Below are 16,784 nucleotides of genomic sequence, written 5' to 3'. Positions count from 1 at the left end.
AAGCTGTCAGATTGCAATGAAAACTAAACCAGGAGTTTTAGAAATGTTTTATGTTACTAGTTTTGAGGTAACAATTTGTCATAAAAGCCCATATATCATAGTGATTTGGCAGTTGGAGTTCATGCTGCCAACTAATCCTGATTTCTTGCTGTCAGAGCTAGGAAAAAAAAAAATAGTGACAGGCACGGCTTTCGCTAGCGCTGTCCTGCTGTGCTGGGGCAATGTCTCCCACATAGAGGCTTCCACTGTTGGGTCTCAAGTTGAAATTCCCTGCAATAATTCACCCCAGGTAAGTGCCCTTTACAGTAGTCCCTTTGTCTGAGAACAGTATTGTGGGGAGCGTGGACTACGAGTGGTGTTACTGTTTTGTCTTTAAAGACAAAGGTATCGTCTGCTTCTGTGTCGGTATGGTCACTGCTAAAGTTTATTTTTGCACCATCGTAACAGGTATTTCTCCACATCTTTTCTGCTTGGCATCTGCCTGCAAAAGAGGCGCGGTATAGCAGCACTGGTCTCGGTGGTGGTGGGTGTGGCCTAATATTTGTGCTACCTGTTCCATCAACATCTTCCAGAGCGTAAGTGAAAGGGTAATGGATGGAAACTCATTAATCTTATCCCCTGTGATACAAAATGATGTTTTCTAACTTGAGCTTGGACTGAGCAAAGCAGGCTTGCTTCCTACACTGCCTGCTCTCATCCTGCTCTGGATAGAGATGTATGGGTACAATCCAGTCTCCTCTCAATCCTAGCAGCCATGACCATGTCACCATAATGGGGTGACTATCTTCCAGCCCTGTCCATCATGGAGGTTTTCATTAGTGTGATCTACTGCCAGGTGACAACTGCGTTAACTTTTGTTAAACCCTTAAGTTTTTAGAACAGTTGCATTCCAGCTTATTCTCATTTATTTGTCTATTCTTGCTAGATTTTAATTTCTATATTCCTGACGTGATCTTTGGAAATAGGGGGTTTTTTTGCCTTTCCATGAAAAGGGTGTGCTCCCTGGGTTTGGTTTGATTGGATGAAGTCAACTGGATACATTGATCTCACTTGTTTACAAAGGTGGGGATTTGGGGGGTGGATTTTTGCCTCTATCTGGTTGCAACACTGGACTCCAGCTAGACACTGCTCTTCAGGCCGTCGCGTGGTAAATGTAAGGCTGCTGCACGCTGCAGCCCTTCTCGGTCAAGGGACAATTTTGGAGAGAAAGCATGCCGAGATACACGGTGCATGTCCGAGGAGAATGGCTGGCAGTGCCGTGCCTGAAATGCACGAACACGATCGGGTGGCTGGGGAAGGAAGCTGTGAGACGGTACATGAAAAACAAACCCGACAACGGGGGATTTGCCTCGGTGGAAGAAGTAAAATTTTACATTCGAAGGTGCAAGGGACTTGGCTTGCTGGATCTTGATGATACAGTGGAGGATGCTCTAGAGGACAATGAATTTGTTGAAGTTGGTAAGCAAAACCTTAAGCGATGCATCGCAGAGTGACCGCGTTGGCATCTGAGTTGGCAAACTGTTGTTAAGTTTATCTAAAATTGTGTCTGAGATAGTGTCTACGATTTTTCTGGAAAAATACCAAAACGCAGCCTTAATTTTTAAGTATAGAACTATATAAGGTATAGAAGCTACAGGATTCTATATACATCATTTGTATATGATATCATATATGCTATATGATTGTATGGGATATGTCCAAGGGTTGGGCGGCTCTTTTGCCTTAGAGTACCTTAAATAAACTACATAGTCCCTTGTTATTTTCCTAGAAGCGTACAAATATATTTGGGGCTGATAACTGCAAATTAGAATTCTTACTGGTGTGTATTGCAATGAATAACAAATTCATTTATATGTAGAATACAATTTAATCCTGTTCATGTTTATTTGCATATTTCTTCTAGTTATAGAAGGAGATATAATGTCTCCAGATTTCATACCATCTCAGCCAGAAGGAGTTCATTTGTATCCTTTTTTGAGCATTTTGTGTAATTCCAGATTTATAATTTCCTAGATTTCCCTGTTCTTTTAGTGTTCCTTCATTCTTAAAACACGTTGCCAGCTGTAATCGAAGGGTCACTACTTGTGAAATCCTGTCTGCCCTTTATTTTCCTTTACAGAACTTTCAGATACAGCAAATACCGAGAACCAGAACAGGTAGGAATCGCCGATAATTTTACAACTCGGTAACAAATCCTGCCATTCACCAGAACGTGCTGAGAGTTCAGCGACTGCAGCATTCATGAGAGCAGGGGCTCTTAGATTGGCTGGGTCTAGGAATCTAAATTATAACGTGCTTATTATGTGTTTGTTAAGACAGAGTTCCTGTCTTACAAATGAGCGTGAGTGAGCTTCCCGCTATTGCTGAGTTTTGACTGTATATTTTTTTATTCTGATTATTAAGCATTTTTGTAAGTATACGTATCCCAAACTAAAAGGTGGTTCTTTGATGTAGTATATTTCTTTAGATGGCAACAGCTTAACAACGGAGGACTTGGTCAATTTAGGAAAGGGGCTCTACAAGATAAAGGTAAAGATCCTGAACAAACGCGGCTAAAAATTACGTGTTTATCTTTCTACAATTAGACTTAAATAATGATAGATAAACTTATATTTAAACTGTGTTGTAGCTCACACCTGAAGCTGAAACTAAAGTCAAACAATCACGAGAAGTGATTGAAAGGATTGTAAAGGAACAGACGGGTAAATATTTTTACCTTTAACTATTAATTGTTTAGAAAACTTTATCGGGTTCTCTCCTTAACCAGCGGTGTACGTTTCTTGCAGTTGTTTATGGAATCACCACGGGTTTTGGGAAGTTTGCCAGGACTGTCATCCCAAACAGTAAGCTGAGGTAAGTTGTGTGTGTGGCTTTCTCCGTCCTTTCTTTTCAGGAAAGGAAGAGGAAGGAGCAATTCGACCCTGTGTACGTTTATACTCTGTGGTTAGATAAGAGGGCTGCTTCAGTATTTCCCTTTGCTTTGTGCAAAATAAAACCTGACAAGGCTTATTTGGGTTTTTACACATATTTTTTTTTCCACAGGGAGCTTCAGGTGAACTTGGTTCGTTCGCATTCTGCAGGTAATAAGAAATCACTTGGTGTTTTCCCTTTTCTGCCACTGTTGGTAGTGGGTTAGTAACCGAGAGGGTTACTGTTTCAGGTGTGGGGAAACCTTTGAGCCCAGAGAGATCTCGCATGCTGTTGGCACTGAGGATCAATGTCCTAGCAAAAGGATACAGTGGAATATCCCTAGAAACGCTCCAGCAAGTTATTGAAGCATTTAATGGTAAAAAGATGTTTAAAAAAAAAAAATCCCCCTTTCCCTTTTTTTTTTTCCTTCTTTTAACTGTTTCGTTAAAGGGTGTAGCTCAATGGATCGAGCTGTGGATGTTGGTCTTCTGACTTGGTAGTTGTGAGAGATCAGGACCAAAGCTCGGCTGTGATCGGTCCTGTAGAAGATAACGGCTAGAGACCATTGAAGAACATGGGGTGTCAGCAGAAGTGACAGGAAAGGCTGAGAGAAAGGGCTGCAACAGGTAGAAGTTTGGGAAATGAGCTTCTGAGAGGTCAAGTAATTAGTTCAAGACTAAGCTTGACTGAGAGCATGACTAACTGTGGGCGAGCTCTTCTGCAAAGGCTCAAGTCTCTAACTTTTGTCCTGTCGCATGTGCTGCCATCTTCTGGGATGCCAGGACTTTTTGGTGGGGCTATTACCACGTAGAAAACTGCACGTGTTAGTGTTTGTCAAGCAGACCCACTTGAGCAGCACCTGTTTTTGTGAGTAGATCCCCTGAGACCTACGCAAGTGTTCATGAGCAAGGGCTACAAGGCAGCTGCGCAGAAGCACACGGCTGGTCAGCGCTTCACATGGCCATGGCTATCAAAGCTGGGTGGCTTTGCTGGACGCTGCGGCAGGGAAACCAAAGGGGTGGCTGTGCTGTTTGTTAGCTGATGTCCATTAATGGTTGCTCTGGTGAGGCATCATGCCAGCGTGGCTGTGATGAGCAAAGAGCACCTTCTCTCTCTGTGCAGTGCTGCCCTCTGTTGCGCCCTCCTCCTTCTCCTCCCAAGGCGGGTGAAGGAGCTGCAATTCAGTGTTTAACTCTGCAAAAAAAAAAAAAAAAAAAAAAAAGACACAGACTGGTCCCTTCCCTGCTTTTTCCGCAGTTCCCCGGGCTCCGTTTCTTCATTTCCACATGTTCAGTGCTCAGAGGGCTGGGGAAGAGGTTTGTAGGAGTTACCCAATGTTTAGTGGAGTGAGAAGTGAAGAGGTAGCTTTGTCCATACCAGGTGGTCACCCTGCGATGGAGAGCTGAGAGGAGTGATGTTCTGCCTGCCTGGCTGTGTGGCTGTAGATTCAAATGCCCTGGGCTGTGGTCACCCCACTCCAAAACTAAATACAAAACTAAATGCAGAAGGGAATTGATTTCTTTACAAACTGCAGCTAGCCTGCGAGCAGGGGCAAATCCCAGTCTGCAATGAGAGTAGTCCTGTTGGTGCCATGGTTGCAGGATGTTACTGTGACCACGCTCATGTGCTGGCTTCTGTGTTTTCTAAGGAGTGTATTGAGGGGAAGCTCTAACAGGAGTGACTTTTGTTTTCTTTCTAGCATCCTGCCTTCCTTATATCCCTGAGAAAGGGACAGTTGGAGCCAGCGGAGACTTGGCCCCCCTCTCTCATCTTGCTCTGGGATTAATTGGAGAGGGAAAGATGTGGTCCCCAAAGAGTGGCTGGGCTGATGCTAAATATGTAAGACTCGTGCAGCTGATTGCTTTTTTTCTGCTTGCTGGCTCATTTGCCAAATTGCATGTAGCTTTGAGAGAAAGAGAGCTTTTGCTCAGATTAATAACAGGTAAAAGTCTTTGGATTTTTTGTACTAGTTTGAATTGGGACTAGGTTGCCTTTAGCAACTCATCCTCTACCTTGAGGAAGGTGGATCTATGAGAACAGAATAACTGACCCACATGTCAGATATGAATATGCAGCATGTTATTAAGTCCTGAAGAAATATCATGCCATAGTATTGCAATACGAGATACTGCAGTGACATGAGTTAGGACCTGGAGAGAGGGACAGGATGTGATATCAGCTTTGAAAGAACTGTTCCTACATCTTCAGCTCCATAAACATCAACACTCTTCCACCAAACCCAAGATCACCTCTCAAATTCAAAACTTCAAATGCTGAGAGTAACTGGAGATTTATTGGAGGCAGGAACTTACCAGTAAGATTTCTATAATGGCTTTAAGTGAATACATACGTTTGGACATTTCATTTTTGATAGATTAACTAGGGTTACAGGGAACATTTATAGCATCCTCCTTTACAATGGAATTAATTTTTAATTAATTGTTATTCTGTCACTGATACATCAGCAAATTGATCTAGTGTTGAATATCTCCAAGTCTGGCCCCTCCAGAGTCTTTCATGGTTGGTTGTTCTGCTACACCTATCATTCCTACCCACGAATATTTGAACACCAGATTTATTCTTGGATTGATAGCTGTGCCATCACTGTAGGGTAGAGAAGTATTGAGAACTACACAGGGAGAGGAGTAGGGAAGAAGCAAGCCAGTGTGTCATGGACCTTCAGGACCAGAAGTTACAGCTGTACGCCTCTGAGATGTGTCACCTCTCCAGTTGGAAAGGTTGAGAGGACTCTAATCAGAATCAAGGTTATACCTTTCCTCCATTTCCCACAAGAGCAATTGCCCTATGGAATAGACATGTATAGGATAAACTGAGTAGGACTCTTCCTGTCATTGGAGATTTTCTATAGAAAGGCTTAGGGAAGGAATTTATGAAGGAATAGTTTATGCCAAGCCAAACCTGCTGTGAGATAGGGCGTAGGCAGAACTACCTTCCCAAGATGTTTCCAACCTTCTCTCCTATTACTCTCTCCCATCAGCTAATACATGGTAGATGTTAATGGGCTGTGACAGTATCTCACTTCAGTGCTCCTCCTACCTTCCTTTACTGGCATTGGGAAATGAGGTGCTAGTTTGGAAGCCCAAAAATGCTGTCCTTTATTTAGCTCAGCAGAAAAAAATATTTTTTGTGACATAAAGCTCTTTTTCTCCCTTCACTTAAGGAATTTGTTAATGTTTTATTTATGGAAACATTTAAGATTTAGAACTTTTAGTGGTTGAATTACCAAAAAACATTTTTCATTAATTACCTTGTCATTAAACTCTTTCACAGGTCCTGGAAGCCCATGGTCTGAGACCAATTACCTTGAAACCAAAAGAGGTAATAAAGTATAATGATGCCAGCTGATGGAAAAAAAAAGCATAGTCAATCACTAGTTGCTTTATACTTAACAGTTCAAGCCTGAAATGAATTAACAGTCATTTTAAGTCAAGCTCCAGAATGATATCAATGAAGTATTATCAGGAGTGAGATTCACCTCTCCTAGTGTCACCCTACTTGACTTGAAATGTCAGACCCAAGCTTGATGTTTAGACTGGCTCTGTAGTCGGTGGAAAGAGATGGGCACCTTCAGAAAACACTTTACATCATCCTGAAACAGCTGTCTAAGAAGCCCTCTCAAGGTACCTATCTGCCCTTTGACCATAACAGGAGCTCAGGTGGCTGACTTGAACCAGGTGTCTGACTTCTAGATCATTAAAACTAGGTGAGATGAATCTCACTCCAAGTATTAAAGTTTACATGGGAACACAACAGATTTGAGGGCTGTGGAGCTCTCCGATAAGGGGCCTCAGTAGCTGTAAAACAGCACCAGGAGCAAGAAGCCAAATCCAGTGTCTCCTAAAAGCAAATGGAAGGCTCCCATGGGCCTCGTGTTTGTTTAGAACAAACATGAAGCTAGTTTTAACTGAACTCAACAAACCTTTTAAAGCAGTTATAACTTCTACTGCTGTTTTAATTCTCCACTTCCTTATTATGATTGGGTTTTGCACCAATGCTCATAACTTCTTTGGTTAATAACTAGTAACTTAAGAAGAAATGAATAAAAATAGCATTCTGCCTCCACAGAACTGGAAAAGAATACAGATTTCCTGTACTTTATTTGCTTAAGTTGAAATATCATGAAATAAACCTCTTGCTTGGAACAACTGGAGCTCCAAGGGTTTCTATATGACTTAGTACGGTCATGACCATTGACAATTTATGTTGCAAAGATGCCCAGTCAAGCTGTGCATTTTACGATTTCAGGATGATCCGGGAAGCTGAGCAAAGGTCTTTAACTCATTTATATGAGAAAGAGAATTATCAGAGAGATGGGGAATTACCACAGTGCGTGGAATAGCTGCGATGAATTTGCTTAACATCTGCTCTCTCATTGAAGGGTCTGGCCCTCATCAATGGGACACAAATGATCACCTCGCTGGGATGCGAAGCGGTTGAAAGAGCCGGTGCTATTGCTAGACAAGCTGACATAATCGCTGCCCTTACACTTGAAGTCTTGAAGGGTACCACAAGGGCCTTTGACACTGGTGGGTACTGGGCCTTTCCTGTCTGTTTCCTTAACAGCCATTGACAGGAGAAGCAAAACCTAACAGTCTAACTTGTTTTACCAGATATCCACGCAGTGCGCCCACATCGAGGGCAGGCTGAAGTGGCATTTCGATTCAGGTCCCTTCTAGATTCTGACCATCATCCATCAGAAATAGCAGGTGAACAGTCTCAACCTTCACCCTTTCAGGTTACACAGGTCCAGCTGGGTCCTTCAGCAGTAGCCCATATGCTTTTGTGTGAGGAACACCTGTTTTTTTTCCTCCCTTGTTCCTTCTAGAGAGCCATAGATTCTGTGACCGAGTTCAGGATGCATACACGATGCGCTGCTGCCCTCAGGTAAAAAATGACTTTTATTTCCTTTCACAGCACTAGATAAATAATGATAAAGCTCCCACATCAGAAACACTGTCAACTGTGCACTGTCTGACTCCATCAGAGGAAGCAGTTTTATTTTCCTTCTCCCTCGCTTCAAAGTTGGTGTTAACGGAGACAAGTAATTCATTGATCCCGTGCACGCAGCCATCAGGCAGCGTCTAATAAAGCTGTGCTCAGGACTGAAAGAGGCCAAGTGTTGGAAGCAGGGGGAAGGTGCTGGTTTCTACTCTTGTGGGCTTTATAGGGCATTTATTCTGCATTGATGCTAAGACCATGAACTGGGGAAAGGTGTTTCCAGAAGCTGGAACCAGAGTGATAGGTTGTTCATCTACCTGTAGTGTCTCTAACATACTGGAAGAACTCAACTCTGTGAGCAAAGCTATTAAATCAGTGGAATTAATGAAAGTTAGTTAATGAGAGTTTTTGTTTTCTATGGGGGCTTTGTAAGGTTACTTCTCTCCTAATAACACTTCTGCCACAGAATAAGTATCTCATCTTCCATTTAGGGTAAACCAACCCAAACAAGTAAAGAATGACATATTCGGATTACCCTTTTAGCAATACTGTCATAATAATAGTAAATATGGTCTTTTGGGTGTCTAGGATGGGCAGTGTCCCATAGTAATGCTCCTGATTTTAAGAGCAAATACAAGACCTCTTCATGTGTGGATGTAGAGTCTGGGATGACGGGAAAGAGGATGCCTGCAGCTCAGTTGGCATCCTGAAGATGAACTAAGCGTAGATACTAAGCTCAGGTGCTAATGTCTTTTGTTCTAGGTCCACGGAGTTGTAAATGATACAATTGCTTTTGTGAAGGACATCATGATGACTGAAATCAATAGTGCCACGGACAACCCGGTATCTTTTTTATGAGTTTATTTCTATGTAAAATTATTTTTGGTCTTTTTTATCCTTTTCTTCTATATAATCATTTGTATAGGAGGCAAAAAAGTAATAACTGGCTTCAGCCAATAACTACGATTGGTTGCAACAGCAACCTCTCTTCCTTTCTCCATGTCTGCATTGGTGCATGCAAATGTATGTCTGGCCAAGGAAAGCACGTGTGCATGCAGTTTAGCGCATGTTAAATGTTTCCTAGATGAGATTCTATATGCTTATATTGAATATGTAGATAGATGGGACTTGGCAACCAAATGGACATAGACGGATGGTGACTTGTATGAAACATCTGTTGGTGCAGCATGAGTGGAAACCTGCACTATAGAGCAAGATTTGCACTCGCTCAGGGAAGGCAGGCAAAACGCGTGTGGCTGGTAAGCCTCATCATGGCTCAGCCTGGTAAACTCTGTGCACAGTTCTCGCATTGGCGCTGGATTCCCTTCAGCAATCTAATGATGCTATACATACCATCACATCCGTAGCTGATAAGCCTTACTGCTTGTAACCTGTCTAAAAGTGTATCTGCCATGGAGAGACTCTACCAAGGAACTGAGAAACCATGCTAGGATCTGAACCCATGTGTTTCTTTGCACCCCTCCCTACCCCCGATCAGAACCTCATTTTACGTAGTCTATCTGAAAAAAAACAGGAGAACTGAGATTGGATCTTCATTTTCTGAAAAGTGAACATGCAGATGTAACGTAATATGCTTGCAAATAAAAGCCTATTAGCACAAACATTCCTTCAGTTAAGATATTCTGATTACTGACAGATATCTGTCATGTAAACTGTATTTCACTCATGTTTGTGTCTTAACTTCTCCTTAAAGATGGTGTTTGCTGAAAGAGCAGAGACCATTTCTGGAGGAAATTTTCATGGTGAATATCCTGCAAAGGTAATTAAGCATTTGGAGAAAGAAACCCAAAATTTAGCTTTTGTTTTGTTTGTTTGTTTCTGTCATCTGGTTTAATGCGATCCTCTTTTATAGGCTCTAGACTATTTGGCAATTGGTGTGCACGAACTCGCTGCAATTAGCGAAAGAAGAATTGAGAGGCTCTGCAACCCCTCGCTCAGCGAACTGCCTGCATTTTTAGTCACTGAAGGAGGTCTGAACTCTGGCTTCATGATTGCACACTGCACAGCAGCTGCCCTGGGTGAGTGCTTGAGCCATATCATCAAGACAGCGAACTAGAAAGACCAATTTATAATAAGGCAGTTGTAATTTGATAGTAGATACAAAGGGATCTCACTCCTGTTTTCCATCTCTTCTCCATGTGCTTTGTGCTGTCTGGCTGCAAAGTTTGAGCGTTGAGTGCAGCTGCAATTATTTCAGCTCGGAATTCTTTATTCTGCACTGATCCACCGGCATGTTTAGCGCTCTGAGCATGCAAACCCTTGGGTGGACTTTGGTGGGAATGCTTGCCTGCTTGCATCTTTATGGGATTGGCAGGGAGCTTTGATTTACAGAGTCACCAACACAAGAGCTCCAGTTGAAATCAGTGACAGCTCTGAACCCAGGAGCCTGCAAATCACCTCAGATGGGGCTGTAATTAATAGCAAACACTGCAGGCAACAAACATACATCTGTCTGAGCCACTCTGCTGAACCTAGAACCTCTGCTTGAATAGTTATGGTCTGTAAGCAGGGGATACCTCTATTCCTCACTTCTCACTAGCACAGGGACACCACTTGTCTCAAAGCTGAGCCCGATACCCTTAGTAGTCGGTGTCTCCATTTGATGGCCATCAATATCAGACTCCACGGTCCTCAGGAGACTGGAGTTCCCAGGGCTGGTTGTTGGAGCAGCACACTAAAATTAAGCATTAGTACATTTTTCCTCTAGTACTCATGACTAAGGCAACTAGAAGCCTGCTGGCTGCTGCGATGTTACAGTTCATATGTTCAGGAAGGCACGAGCCAACATAAAGATAAACATGCTATGAGTAGCGGGTAAATTATAAGAGATACAAACAGACAAAAGAATAGACAATGTCAGATAAATGTGTAGATAAACATCCTGCAGAAAAAAAAGTCAATTAACTAAATCAATGTAATAAAGGAACCCTGCCTAGAGACCGTTTTGGGAGTGGGACTGGAAAGGGAGCTGAAGTGCTCGTCCCCTTGCTCGAAGGCTGGAAACTTTTCCTTTTGGCTGGGCAGAGTTTAGGATGGCTCCAGGCCTTAGCTGTTGCTTGGCTTCAGGTTTCGCAGCTCACTTCTGCAATCTGGAGTGAGAGATTCTGGGGTGTTCGTGGTCTCTGCTGCGAGGAATGAAAATGACAGCCCTGCCTCCTAACTCATCGCTGCGCTGACACCAGGAGTCCATGGGTTAAAACCTTCTTTCCCTGGTCAAAATAGCCAGGAATTTATCTAAAAGTGAAGTTTGAGCTCTTTCTTCTTTTTTTTTTTTTTTTTTTTTTTACCAATAACAATATTTTTAAAGTCACTGCCAGTTTTGTGTACCAGCTAATGTTGTTCACTCCCAGGGTTAATAGATAAAGCTGCAAAAAATTTGCCGATGTTTTGCAATGCCGCTGGATGCGTCTCTCTCTTCCTCTCTGGTAGCACTCTGCCTGCCAGACCAAACTGTTTGCAGTAGCCACATGCAGCCTCTCTGGGACCTGCTGTTGCCTGCCTGAACGTGCCAGCTGGGCTCTGGCCCTGGACTGTGTTACTCCAGCCTATTTGCAATTGGTGTCACCACCTCTCTGTTGCTCTTGTTGCTTTTCTGAAGCCCCTAATTTGGCGAGGGCATTGTGCAGCATCCTGCTGGGCTTCAGAAAGAAAAGGTCTGGGTGCAGCCAGAGCACTGTGAATGCAGACTTCACTTCTTCTCTTCTAAAGAGCAATTCTCAACCTCAAATTGTCATCAGATGGTGCCTACAGCCCTTCCTGCAGCCAAATTCCCCTCGCTTTTGGGTGCAGTTCGGGAGACTTACTCCAAGACTTGCATCTGGCTTTCAAAGCCGGAGCGTTCCCACCCTCAGGGGCGTGCGTGCCTGGAGGAGGGACGTGGGCAGCCTGGTAGTGAGGCGAGGAGAGTGGGAGAGGATTTGTACTGTGCTCCCCCAGCATCTTCCTGGAGCAAGTTTTGCAAGTGCCTCAGCTCTGATGAGAAGAGACCAGATGCTGATCTCTAGCTCTCTTCTTGAAACCGGGGTAGGGGCAGTATCTGTGACCGAAAACAGTGGGAACCAATGCTCTTTACAAAGAGTTGCCTTAAGTAACAGGCAAGACCAGGCTTGTATTTCAGTTACGCTGTCCGCTCTTTTTCTTCCGTTTCCATCAGGCCTTTGAGCCAGAGCAACCCAAGCCCGGAGGTGGGGGAGGAGTGAGCAATCTTTCTATATTTGGTTAATCTTTGCATCTAAAGACTGTTATTGGTTACTGTTTTCAGAGGCAATGGTAGTTTTCAAGGTGTTTATTACAAAGGTTTATTACACCTTTATTTCAAGGTGTTTATTATTTGCTCTCGAAAGAGGAGCAATAGTTGGACATGAGGTGGTGGACAGGCCCTTTGCTCCAGGTTGGCCATTGCTTCTGCTGTCTTGTGCCCATTCTGTCCTACATTCATTGCGCTGGATTTTTGCAGTTTCTGAGAACAAAGCCTTGTGCCACCCCTCTTCTGTGGATTCTCTCTCAACCAGTGCTGCTACAGAGGATCACGTGTCCATGGGAGGATGGGCTGCAAGAAAAGCTTTGAGAGTTATTGAACATGTGGAACAAGGTAAAATGAAAACGCTGATTTCCAGAACGACCTCGTGTATGTAACTACATTAAGATATTAGTGCCATTCTCTTTAGATATGTTTTAAGAAAAGAGAGTTAATGCATCTGAAAGAACTATCTAAAAAGATTATATATTAAGTACATATTTTACAAGCATTTGGATCTTTCTAACAGAAATAAGGTAAATCCAGCAGTAAGTGCTTCTTGTGAAACAAAACTGCTTACTGCAGGACACTCAGCAAAACTTTCCTCTCTTGCTTACAAGGACAGATTGCTCTCTTGCTTTTTATTTATTTATTTGGCAGATGGTGTGCTTAGATACAGATGCCAGCTGTTAGTGGAAGAGCAGAGGAATACACAGCACACAAATATTGAACTCACTTGCCCACTTAAGTTTATACACTTGAGTGCTCTGAAGATTTAGTTTTATAGAAATACATTTTTCTTGAGCAGAGAAATGAGTTTGAGAAACTGTGTGTTTCAAGAATGTGTTGAGAAACAGTGTGTCCTAGATCCAGTTGGTTCTCCCAGTTCCTTGGGTGGATTGGCTTGTGAAAATAAGGAACTAATGACAATAATAGTCAGGTGTGAGGTGGGCAGATACGGTGCAAACTTTTCTGGACAGAAGACTGTCTTCCAAAGCTCTGTAATTTTAGTGGTGCTTTCACATGGGTTCTTGCAAGCTTCATAGGCAGAGCTTTCTTTTATAGCTCAGGCCCCTTTCTTCTTCTCAGTCCTAAAGAAGTTTTCTGATTTATGATGCCCATTACTCTGAGTATTCAAGGTGCCCTGGAAGAGATTTTTTTATGGATTTAAGACTGTGATAACTAGGAGTTCCTGGCACACTGAGAAGTCTGTATGGCAGACTACCTAAAATCTGCTTGCTAAAATGCCGGATACTACCCCCAGCACCATCCATAAAATAATCCTGCTGCTGGGCTGCCTCTCTGGGGTGTGTGGATCCACTGGTCTTTTCACATTACCTGAAACCGTATCACGTTAGCCAGAACAAACACCAAGGATAGCTTTATATGGCAAACCTCACCTTGAGCTGCCGAAAATCCCTTTCGCTGTTTTGATTTCCTAGTTCTGGCTATTGAGCTGCTCGCGGCCTGCCAGGGCATTGAATTCCTACGCCCTCTGAGAACAACCACCCCATTGGAGAAGGTCTACGACCTTGTGCGCTCCGTTGTGAGGTAAGATCAGATAAACGCCTCCCCCAGAGGTTACCCGTTTGGAGACCGGCTGCCGGCGGTGGTGGTTAATGTTTGGCCAATGTTCGCAATGTTTCTCGTTACAGGCCTTGGATGAAGGACCGCTTCATGGCCCCAGACATCGAAGCAGCTCACAAGCTGCTCGTGGAGCAGAAGGCGAGTGTTGACTTTCGGCATGTGCCATAGGACTCTTCCGAGGAGCACGCTGCAGCCCCGCTCTGGAAATACTCTCCATGCGTTCATGGGCTGGCCTCGCTAAAAGCGCTCCTCTGCCTGGGACGAACCCACCAGATCTTCTGAGATTTGGTTTTCCTTAGTTTTAATGGATAGATTTAGAAATCAATTCCTAAAGTTGCCCTGTGTGATAAATAGCTTATATTATTAATTCTGGCAGAGGTTTCACAGGCATAGGTCCAGCTTTGAATCATTTGAGGGCAGGGTCCTATGCACCCGCAGATCTCCGGAGAAATCGGTGGTCTCTCCAGACGGTGTTCCTCGTTCCTGGGGCAGTGAGTGCTCCCCAGCCTTGAGGCCCTTGGGCATGGTGGACCACTGGAAGCAATAAGGGGATGTGGATGAGGGAACAGCAGTGGTGAAATGTGTTAATCTGGGCCAAGCGTTTGTACAGCTATGTGATCCATCTATTTTATTTGTTTGTTAAATACAAGTAACAGAAGAATCATGGAGAGTAAGCAAATGGGAGAAGAAAATCCCAGTCCATATTCTGTAAGGCTGTTTGCCCGGCAGCCCTTACAGGAGGAGAGACAAAGGAGACTGTAGAACATTTTCCTTTTCTGCCTTAAATCCCAGCCACCGTCCCTTCCCTTTTTCTTTGTCCATGCCAGCTGCCATTTTGCTCCCCTGGCCCCTTTGTGACCAAGTGATTTTGTAGCAAGTGACAGCAATCCTCTCCCAACAGTTGCACACAGAGCATTAACCTGGTAGCAAGACAAGACGCAACATTTTCGCCTTGAATCCTTCCACCTTGTCCCCTCGGAGCTGTATCTTTTCCCATCCCCTGTCAACTCCATCCACATGCTTTTCCCTAAACCTCATTCTGGCTGCCTCTCTGGTTCTGCTGATTGCACACAGCTTATCTATGTGGGTCTGTAATTCTCACCTCCATCCCGGTAACTCTTCCACAGGGTTTCCTGAACTTGTGCGTTGATGTCTGACCTCACCTTTTGTTTTCCTTCTGACTCTGCTGTTTCACTTTCTTGTTTTGCAGGTGTGGGAAGTGGCTAAACCTTACATTGAAAAGTACAGGAGGGAACACATCCCTGAATCGAGACCCATTTCACCAACAGCCTTCTCCCTGCAATCGCTGGAAATGAATACAGGTGTCGGTCATGACCATGGGCATCAGGATGAACTTTGAGTTGCTGTCCTCTGGAACAGAGCAGATCCTTTCCAGGACCTTGCCTAAAGGTGGCCGTTCTACTAGAAATCAACGTGGTTTCTCCAAGTGACCCAACGGACCTGACTGTCTATCTCAGGAGCACCTACAGATAGTAGAGAAATGGCTCACTACTTTCCTCACATGTGAAAGACAGCTTTGTCACGATAGTCTGGTTTTGGCTGAATTTCCTGAGCTTCCCAACACAAAACGTTGAGACTCCTGCTGAAACCAGTGGGTGTTTTGTACAGGGCCTCCTGTATTTGTTCTGTCAGCTCTTCATTTGTTTTCTCTTCATCTGTGCCAATGATACTGAACAGCTTAAGTTTGATATTCTCACTTTTTTTTTTTTCCTTTGGGTTACTGCTGTGGTCCCCTTCATTCTGCCACAAGCAAAATTATCTTTACACTTAATTCTCCTCTCTTTTGCAGATCATATGGGAAGCACAGGTTCTTGTATAACAAGAGCATTTTTAGAGCAGGTGCTTCACAAATCTGAAAATCTGTGTGCATAAAAATGTGCTATGGAGATCATTGTTCCAGAACAAATATATTGTATTCTGGCGATGGACTACACTTAATGAAGCTTTCTAAAAGCTATGGGCTTACACCTGCAACAAATAAACTGAGGCTTCACATACAGCTGTAGCAATCTCTTTTCCTGGGTAAAGGGTAATGATGAAACTGTGAATCAAAAGCTTAGTTTAGAAATAAGGAGGACAGGTGGAACAGGGGCCAGGAAAGGGGGAGGGGGAGGGGGAGGAAGAGGAGGAGGAGGAGGTGTAGGAGTGGTGGATATGAACCACTCCCATGGCTTACCAGGCATCTGCCTGGCTGCCGAGGGCCCTGTCCTCACAGAGCGACTCGTGCCATAGCGTGCTCCGTGTTACAACACTGACCTCTGGCACAGGCTTTATTTTGCAAGGGAAGAGTCAGGACTTAGATTTCCCATCATGGCGCAGTGATGACATGTAAGGCTGATTAACAACCACCAGTCCTGGCACTACTGGCCTGATACCCACAGCTGCAGGGGCTTCGGCATGGGCTGGAAATCTTCCCAGGCTATGGGCTACGCTGCCAGGGGCAGCCAAAGTGCTAGTGTGGGGCTACTCGTCTGTCTGAGACCTGCTGTGTTAAATGTGCCCTGAGGAGAGGGCTCATGCCTGTTGGCAAGCTGGCAGGGAATTGCCTACCTTGGCCAGAAGACCTGGGAACTAGGGTACCCACCCATGGCGCATGAGCTCCCAGTTCAGCTCCTTCCTTCTGTGCCTGATTTGCAGCGTCTTCAGCCTCCGTCTCTCCCTCAGGTGCCAAGTCAGCCCCTACCCTTTCAGCTCGAGGCTCTCCGTAGCAGGCATATCTCAATCTCTCCCTGAAGCTGTTCCATTTTGTATAAAATCAGGTAGTATTTAAAATCAAGTGTGAGAACAAACAGCCAGGCTTATATCTCGTAGGATCAACCATTTTCCTTCAGCCTCACGTTATGGTTAAACAATACAGTTCCTTCAGTAGCAAAGACGGCAGAAGTTCCTACCTCCCATGCTGTTACCTACATCCTGCTCCCAGCCGCTGCAGGAGCCAGCACGGTGAACGTCATCGCTAAAGTGAGCCACGTTAAAAACAAGCAAACAAAATCTTCCTACATTTCAGTGTGGTGTGCCTTTCCTGGCAAGGACCACATAGCTGGCCATC

At 44.2% G+C, this 16,784-nt stretch overlaps 1 protein-coding gene across 1 annotated transcript; it reads left to right on the top strand.

The window, feature by feature from the left end:
* Positions 1–1,120: 1,120 nt before the first annotated feature.
* On the top strand, positions 1,121–15,734 carry HAL (histidine ammonia-lyase). The gene is made up of 20 exons (XM_075151540.1): positions 1,121–1,458; positions 1,904–1,964; positions 2,129–2,156; positions 2,455–2,529; positions 2,630–2,702; positions 2,787–2,853; positions 3,043–3,080; positions 3,161–3,286; positions 4,610–4,749; positions 6,202–6,249; positions 7,310–7,457; positions 7,542–7,637; positions 7,757–7,815; positions 8,632–8,712; positions 9,584–9,649; positions 9,743–9,908; positions 12,347–12,481; positions 13,570–13,678; positions 13,783–13,852; positions 14,925–15,734. Exons 1-20 carry the CDS (start codon positions 1,212–1,214, stop codon positions 15,072–15,074), a joined length of 1,983 nt encoding a protein of 660 aa, XP_075007641.1. The 5' UTR covers positions 1,121–1,211; the 3' UTR covers positions 15,075–15,734.
* The last annotated feature ends 1,050 nt before the right edge of the window (positions 15,735–16,784 follow it).

The sequence above is a fragment of the Calonectris borealis genome, chromosome 1, assembly GCF_964195595.1.
Source record: "Calonectris borealis chromosome 1, bCalBor7.hap1.2, whole genome shotgun sequence".
Classification (NCBI taxonomy): Eukaryota; Metazoa; Chordata; class Aves; order Procellariiformes; family Procellariidae; genus Calonectris; species Calonectris borealis.
Note: the sequence above shows the minus strand (reverse complement) of the source record. Positions and strands in the feature narration are given on the sequence as shown.